The sequence below is a fragment of the Corythoichthys intestinalis genome, chromosome 2 (assembly GCF_030265065.1).
Source record: "Corythoichthys intestinalis isolate RoL2023-P3 chromosome 2, ASM3026506v1, whole genome shotgun sequence".
NCBI classification, from domain to species: domain Eukaryota; kingdom Metazoa; phylum Chordata; class Actinopteri; order Syngnathiformes; family Syngnathidae; genus Corythoichthys; species Corythoichthys intestinalis.
Window position 1 is genome coordinate 57,039,396 of NC_080396.1, and position 8,941 is coordinate 57,048,336.

The 8,941-nt window shown below is 38.2% G+C and overlaps 1 protein-coding gene across 1 annotated transcript; it reads left to right on the forward strand.

The window, feature by feature from the left end:
• The first annotated feature begins 7,137 nt into the window (after window positions 1-7,137).
• LOC130912215 (ladderlectin-like) lies at window positions 7,138-8,482 on the forward strand. The gene is made up of 6 exons (XM_057830133.1): window positions 7,138-7,256; window positions 7,380-7,407; window positions 7,488-7,573; window positions 7,762-7,893; window positions 8,041-8,149; window positions 8,222-8,482. The coding sequence occupies exons 1-6, from the start codon at window positions 7,188-7,190 to the stop codon at window positions 8,290-8,292; spliced, it is 495 nt and encodes a 164-aa protein (XP_057686116.1). The 5' UTR covers window positions 7,138-7,187; the 3' UTR covers window positions 8,293-8,482.
• The last annotated feature ends 459 nt before the right edge of the window (window positions 8,483-8,941 follow it).

Below are 8,941 nucleotides of genomic sequence, written 5' to 3' on the forward strand. Positions count from 1 at the left end.
CTTATTCACACTGCTTGCTCTTTTTCTGCAGCACTGCCAGCCAATCGCAAGCTGGAGGCAATTAATTCTCACCATCCCTAGACCCCTTCCCCCTCCTCTCTCGTCCTCCTCCTCCCACCTGCTCTGGATTGCTCTTGCTTTGTCTCTTACGTTTGCTGATTCAGGACCAGTGCTCCTTCAGGAAACCCACGTCCTCAAGGACCTCTACACACCGACAATGAGATAACTGTAATGACCTGCAAGGTGCTCGACAGGACCTGACTCCTAATATACTATACGGTATGCTGTAAGGATCATAGATCAGTGATCCTCCAGGACTTATACCTCTCAAATGACAACAGTACTCATACGAAATATGAAGTCACAGTGTTTGAAGAGCTAGACTTCGTTAGAACTAGTACTACATTTCTAGGTCTGGTACTGATCAGGACCTGTACTTGTCCAAGACCAGTGCTTCTCCAGGAATTGTACACGTACGTAATACACAAATTTCAGTCCTTTAAAAGTTTGATTTGGTAATGACCAGGATCTGTACTGATTCAGCAGTGTCAAGGTGCGGAGGCGAGGTGAACTCAAATGCAGTGAAATTAAGGCGAGGCAGACATGCGTGGTGCAAAAATGTTTCATAACGGTGACAAAAAAAGACAAAGTACAAACAAAAGTCCAGAAAAGCAAAGTGCAAATAAAACTCGGAAATACTAACAAAAGACTGGGTATCAAAACTTACGATGGGAGGAGAGAACAGGAACACGGGAAGTAGGGATGCTGACATAGACAATGTCGCAACAAGGACTGAACAAAAACGGGGAGCTTAAATACACAGACCAGTGGTACTAGACAATGAGGCACAGGTGGGTGAAACAGGAGGAAACTGATTTGTTGATACACAAGAGGCAGGCCACAACAGGTGAAAACAATGGGCAATCACAAGGACAAGACACATGAGGGCACAAACTTGACAACAAAACATGACAGTATCCCCCTTCAAGTGAAGAATCGCAGACATCCCAAAGTCAAACCAAAAATCTCCAAGCGTGAACTAAAACCATGAGGAGTAGCATTCTTTCAAATAATGCTCTACCCTCCTCTTGGTCAAGGAAAAGTTGTATTCTTTGGTGACTGGGAGCTGGTTATTTTGGAGTTGGTCATTTGAAATGAAGAAAGTGTACTCAAAATCTAGACTGTAACCTGTAATGGACACCTGTAATGACAGAGGACTACTAATGTGCCATGAAATTTTCCACTGTGTTCCAGGCAGGGCTGTCAAACGATTAAATTTTTTAATCGAGTTAATCACGGCTTAAAGATTAATTAATCGTAATTAATTGCAATTCAAACCATCGCTAAAAAAATGCCATATTTTTCTGTAAATTATTGTTGGAATGGAAAGATAAGACACAAGACGGATGTATACATTCAACATACTGTACATAAGTACTATATTTGTTTATTATAACAATATATCCACAAGATGGCATTAACATTATTTCCGGTAAAGGGATCCACGGATAGAAAGGCTTGTAGTTCTTAAAAGATAATGCTAGTACAAGTTATAGTAATTTTATATTAAAACACTTCTTAATGTTTTCGTTTTAATAAAATTTGTAAAATTTTCAATCAAAAAATAAACTAGTAGCTCGCCATTGTTGACGTCGCCGAGCGATGACGTCACAGCCATTCTTCCACTGTGTCTTTAACTACGTAAGGTAGTGATTGAAATACACCACAAGGTGTCAATGGCGAGTTTTAAATTACTTAGAAATCAAGCCAATGAGTGTATTTTGTCCCTCAACTGACGCCGTAACTCGCAGTTGTTGTTTTTTTTTAGACTGGGTCTATTGTGATTCATGTTCATTTGAGTGCTGGCTTCACAACGTACGAGACCACTGATAGTTTGTGTATTGTCTCTTAATATTGCCATCCAGTGTATTTGTTGAGCTAAAGGAAATGTTTGAATAGAGTTTGACTAAAGTCTGAGTAAGTTTTATGTGTATTTTGCATAGCTATTTTTATTGGGAATGCCAGCTTTTCTTTTTATGAACATTATTTTTTTTTGAGAGATAGGAATATTATTTTTGTTGTGCTTTCACTAAATAATACTTATGTTTGTTGTGAAGGAGTTGCCGAAGCTTATGCCAATAAACGGCGCGGTCCAATGAACGCCTGTGTCCACTCGCCTTTCTCTGCCTCTTAGCTCTCAGTGTGCAAAAAACGGCGTCATTGTAATCTGTTTGAGGCCATGCATGAGCGGGTCATTCGGCGAATGCGTTAAATGCGTCCAATATTTTTACGTGATATATTAAAAAAAAATTAATTACCGCCCGTTAACCAATACATTTGACAGCACTAGTTCCAGGATCTGTACACTGTTACAAAATTATAGAACACATCTGAAACATACTAGTGTAGACCTTTCCTAGTTTGATACAGACTCTAACTATATTTGGAAATGATCAGGCTCTGTACGGATTCTGTACCATTTGGAAATGCTTCAGCCTCCCTCTATTTATTAACAGATTAAGTCATAGAATAGAATAGAATAGAATAGAATAGAATAGAATAGAATAGAATAGAATAGAATAGAATAGAATAGAATAGAATAGAATTTATTTGTTATTATACATAGTATAATAAGATTAACCGCTTCAGACCCACATTTTTTCTGCTGGGCAAAAAAAAAAATCTTCGCTAATTTTTACTCTACTCAAACACGAGAACAAAGTGCAAGTTTTTGGTCGTGGATATTTCACGCTTTTATTGGTTATTTGTAATGTTAATGTTAATGTGTTTTTGATAAGAAATGAGCACTTACGTTTGCCTTTTTGAAGTTGCGTTTTGTCTCAGCCATTTTCAAAGAGACAAAAATGGCTAAGAGGGCGTGCTAAACTTCATGATTTGATTTTGATAGGTAAAGTTTCGTCCAATCATCTCCAAGAAGTGGCAATAGCAACTAAATTCAGTGTATTAATTAGTTTAGAGACGCGAACGCGTCATGTCCTTCAGCAACATGCTCAGGTCTGAAGGGGTTAAAAACGGACCAACTGGAAACTGGGAGCTCTGTAATCTGTTGCTGAATACAGTCGTGATCAGACCATTTACTTATAGTACATGGCCAATATTCCTATATACAACCTAAAATGATATGTACATAAGGATCTGTTCCCCTTCCGACCCATTACTTATACGGAACCCGCACGCCTCTTATCTCAACTCAAGTAACAGCACAAATGTTCCCAAACACACACACGCACATTCAGCCCCCCCCCCCCACACACACACACACACACATACCAGGAATAGGGATGGGAATTGATATGATTTTTACGATTCCGATTCCATTATCGATATTGCTTAACGATTCAATTCTTTATCGATTCTCTTATCGATTCTAATTTCGGGGAAAAGAAGAACAAACATTTTGAGTGCCATCAAGTTTGTTTAATCCGAAGTCACAACCTTACAAACTCACAACGAGGTCAAAAGAGGCCCAAAGCCTCAATGTTAACTGTGGCAATAAGTGTCAAATGCACAAGAATGTGTAACATTTTACTGAAACTTTTTTCTAATAGAAATAAAAAATATTGGTATATTTTGGCATATAGGTCGTTGTTCTGCCTTTGGCAATGTCCCCAAACTTTTTCCTGTGAGGGCCAAATAACTTTTCCCTTCTCTGATGAGAGGCCGGGGTCAGTTTGTAACAGAAAAAGTGTGACGATTGTAGGAGTGCGTAAATGTAAAAAAATTATTGTTTTTCAGAAAGCCACAATCAAATAACCCTCTGTGGATTCTTCACGGAAAAAAAGTAAATAAAATAAAAAGAATAATATAATATAATAATAATATATAATAATAGCACTATAAATTAAATAGATAATAACCAAACAACCCTCTCTGAGTTATTCACTGAAAAAGGCCAGGAAATAAATAACACTACTGAGGGAGAAAAAAACAAAAAAAATTCAAAATGCTCTCTGGAATTGTTCGGGGGGCCGGACCAAATATGGAGCTGCGGGCCGTAGTTTGGGGACCCCTGTTTTTATTTACCAGTATATTGAAATGCATGCCTTTTAGTTTTTATGGTGCTTTCACGCTGAAGTGGTGGCGCCCTTGCGCTTCCTCACGCGAAGAAGAGCGCGCTTACACGCGAAGAAGAAGAAATGCCGCATCCAAGCGAGTGAGCGAGTTAGTGAGAAAGGGAAACACTGCCACGAGCCTACGTTCTTTGTTAATGTTTGTAAAATATCTACAGCACCAACGCCTGTATGTATCATCTTCTGTGTTGTTGTTGTGTGTTTCCACTCGCGATCGGACACTTAAATCCAGTTGTGTAGTGGTTTAAACGATGTGCTAATGCTAGCGAACGCATGCTAACTGTTTGCTGTTACTGTGTTAGAAGCTAATCATCGCTGATTTACGTTGATGCAAACCTGTTTGTTATTGGGGACGAAATTGATTTGTTTCATTTCTATTTTTAGTTTCAAGTGATGGTTGAATAAAGTCAGCAAATTATACCAACGTCTTCTGCATCGTCATTTGGGAGTTTAGCTAGCTGTATAGCCAGGACTGAGCCTTAGCGTCTCGGTGAGGACAGTGCAGTCTATTCCCTCCCGATGCAGTTATTTCCATCTCGCAATGACTGCAAGTCGCTTTGTTGTAATTTTTCCTCGTGAAGTGAAGACACACTTTCGAGCGTTCGAACCTACGTGCTGTCATTGTTATGTTTACGGCGGCAATGCTCGTGCTAAACTATCGTAACCTTTCCTTTTCACCCTTTTTCCTGGTGAAGTGTAGCCAAACTTTGGAGCGAGTGGTTCTTGGCGCCATGCTAGTTTGATGCGTCTGGACAACAAGACACGTCACGACGCAATATGCGTCTTTAGGGATTGTTAAAGGGATCGTTAAGGCTTTTTCATTGTGATGCCGAGGCCTCGAAACACTCGGAACCGGTTCCGAATTGGAATCGGATTTCGATTCCCATCCCTAACCAGGAATGCTAATTACTGAATGCACTGTTTTTGGATTGCTACAAGGAGGTCAGAAAAAGGGGAGGTAGAATAGAATAGAATAGAATAGAATAGAATAGAATAGAATAGAATAGAATAGAATAGAATAGAATAGAATAGAATAGAATTGCAGACGAGTTAGAATGATATTGCTCTGAAGTGGCGCCACTTTGCGTGACGGATAAAAGAAAAGGGAAAACAACAGTAATAATGACAATGACAGTTTTTTTTTTTTTTTTTTTTTTTAAATGAAGAAGAAGAAAAAAATCTAATATTACAATTCAGTTAAAAATACAGGTTTACTATTGATCGTGTTTAAACCAGGGGACCACAGGTCTTTTTAGACCTGACTGCTCATCACTGGTCAGCAGTCCTCTGAAAACGAGTCGATGATGTAATTTTATAAACTAATGTGCACTATGTGTATTACTTCCAAATGAATTACTAAAATACCTAACATGAGCATATTCCACTCAAGCCTTGTGCTGTATGGTCTAAAACAGGGGTGTCGAAACTATTCTACATAGGGCCGCTGTGGGTGCTGGATTTTATTCCAACAAAACAAGAAAAGACTTTCTCACCAATCTGGTGTTTTACAAGTGTAATCAGTTGATTGCAGTCAGCTGCTGCCTGTTATAGCAGAAACTTCATTGGTTAAACTCTCTGTGCTTGGTTTGTGATTGGTATTAACAAAAACCACGACCAACAGCGGCCATTGAGGACCGGTTTGGACATCCATGATCTAGAATTAGTTGTTTTTTATGAATTGTTTTTCATTCATTCATTTACCATACCAGTTATCCTCATGAAAGTCACACTGGTACTGGAGACTATCCCAGCAATTATTAATATGCAGGAGGAGGACTACTCATTGAAATGGTTGCCAGCCAATCTCAGGGCTCAAATAGACATGGTCACAATTCACACCTGTGGAAAATTAGGAATATACAGTCAGTTTACCATGCATGTGTTTGGACAACTGGAGGAAAACTGGAGTAGCAGGAGAAAGGCACGGAGAGAACATGCAAACTCCACACAGGAAGGCCAAAGGCTGGGATTGAACCTTTTATCTCAGAACTATGCTAATCACTCAACCACCATGCCTGTACAGTATACTGTAGTTACAGTGTCAAGAAATTATGTAATGTCTTTAAATGAACGGATTGCACAAGGGTCACACACAGCAATTGTGGTTTATATTGATTATACCATTTATAATACAGGATACTTTGAAGAGATTGCAATTAAGAAATAATATGATAAAGCACATTCAAAACCTAGTTTTTTTCAACAGTTGAAGCGATTAGTATAATTCACAGACACACCCTTGTCTTCAGCAGAATGACACCATTGTTCCAGTCTGGTATTGATTCACCTGCAATTGAAATTTTGTTGAGTGATTGGAACAATATTTGTCGACACTGAGGACTGAGCACTTACCACTCTGGTATTAACAAAGCTCTTTTGTCTTTTAACTTTTTTTTTTGTTTAAGATTATCCTTTAAGATAACTTTAGTTCAAAGGTACCCTGGATTGGTCATGGGTCAAAGAAAGCACACATAGGCTATGGAAAATAAATTCATGGACTGCTCACATATGGAAACTGAACCCACGTTGCAAACTAACGTCACGATAGCAATTATACTGTCATGTCAGTGAATGGTATGCAACTAATCCAGTTTAATTACCTATCTGTGCACTTCACTCATCATTTCAGTTCCATTCCAGCCCTGTTTGTTCTAGCTGTCCCATTTACTTGAATACATGGACTCACAGAAGGGGAATTCAAAGAACGGCTCATCATTTTATGAGAATCCATGCAAAACCAGTATGATCTGTTCATTCTTCTCTTAATGATACATCTAATTGGTGACAAACAAAAACACACTTCTTTAGTTGTTGCTCAAGAATGAGGAACTAATTAAAAAACCGGGCAAGTCAATTCATCTGACAAACAACCAAATGAATTGACATTCCAATACCGTCCACCTCTGTATAAAAGGATCGCTCGTTGTCATCCCCAGTGTCAAGCATTACGACTGCAAAGGTAACTGTACCACCATAGCATGATTTACTAAAATAAATTTTCTGTGAATTTTGTGAATGTTTCCTGCGTTTCTGATTTACCATAAAGCTATCTGAAGTTATTTGTTTTAAATATGCCTTTTTATATTTTTTCCAAATATGCAGATGGCATTTGGTCTACGTTGTGTTTTTCTCCTTTGTGGACTTAGTGGGCTGCTGACTGGAGTCGTAAGTCAAATTTTTATTTCTAGATTTAAATGTAGGATTACTATCATTCTTAATTTTACTGCTGTAGGCAGTTGTGTCATTGTTGTACAGTCAGTTTTAAAACATCCATTTTCTTCTTGACAGTGGTCAAAGCCTGCCGTTCACCCAGTAGGTTAGTAGTTCAAAAAAATTTTTTTGTCTGCACTTGACACCATTTATGATCGCCTTTCCAGAATAACAATTTGTTTGCAGAAAATAGCTGTCCTAAAGGTTGGACTCAGTTGGACTGCCACTGTTACATCTATGAAGATGATATAAGAACATTTGCAGATGCAGAAGTATGGAAAACTTAAGTAGAAAATTTGTGTTGTACCTTACTTACTTACTTGTGTGTCTTTACTGCTCATACAGGCCGAGATTCTATTTTTTTTTTTTTTTTTCAGTAATAAAAAATGGTCCCACTGTAAAAATATTAGCTAGTGCATTAAATAAGTGTAAATCACCTTTTTACTCTTTCTACAACCAGAGCGTCTGCAACATTCTTGGTGGGAATATGGTCTCCATTCACAGTGACCTGGAAAATGCGCTTGTCGTGGAAATGCTTAGAGCGAATGATAATGATGATGAGGCCTGGATTGGACTGAGTGATGCAATTGAGGTAAAACATTAAAAGCTCTGATCAAGTCATGTCACTTTTGATCAGTCGAAACATTTTCGCTACATGGAAAATGAACATGTCCCCGAGTCTGTATCTTTTTTCCTGCCTAGTGGAAAAGACTAATTCAAATTTGACTTTTTCTTCCAGGATGATACATTCCTTTGGACTGATGGCTCAGATAATGAATACACCAACTTTGACACAGACCAATCAGAGCCTGATAACACTGGTCCCTGTGTACAAATTCAAGAAAATGGTAAGTAAACTCAGTGATGAAAGTATAGTAAGGATATAATATCGTACATATAACATTTTTTTTTCCTTACAGATGGCACATGGGAGGATGTTGAGTGCAGCACGGAGCTCCCATATATTTGCATTAGAGATATCAAACACTAATCGCATCCTTATTTCATAATGTCATTTCCCGAATCAAAATGTCTCAGTAAGATCCTATCCAATATTAGTGGGGTCTTTGTATTCTAGGCTCCGTGATCAGTTCCTCTTGTCTTTTTCAAAGCTCATTTGCCATGGTGGAAAAAGATTGCACCAGAAAAAAAGCATCTCTTTGATTATTAAAGAAATCTATCTGCATGTGAACATGTGTGTGTGTGTTTTTTTTTTCCTGTTCACTACCTACCCAATTTTTGGTAGTGAACTGTCGAACTGTTGAGTAATTGCTTTAGGTAATCCAAATTTAAGATTGTCTCCAAATGAATTAAAAGGACCCACTTATTGGGTTTCATGTTGGTGTTTATGTTTTAGGGCTGTATGTAAAATGATTAAAATTAACCACTCAAGATTTAAGAAAAAAAAAAATCTCAGTAATAATTCAAGGGCGTCTTATCACTACTTTCAACATATATTGGAATGCCCCCATTTTTGGCCGCTTTCCGATTATATCAGCCTGATATCGGCTTTTCCCACTGATTTCTGTTCAGGGAGACCAGTTTTCGCAATCTAATTGGGGACAAGTAAATATGCCAACAGATACTGTACAGTGTGATTGGATGTAGCAACAAAGAATTAACTGGCCTGCTTAAATACA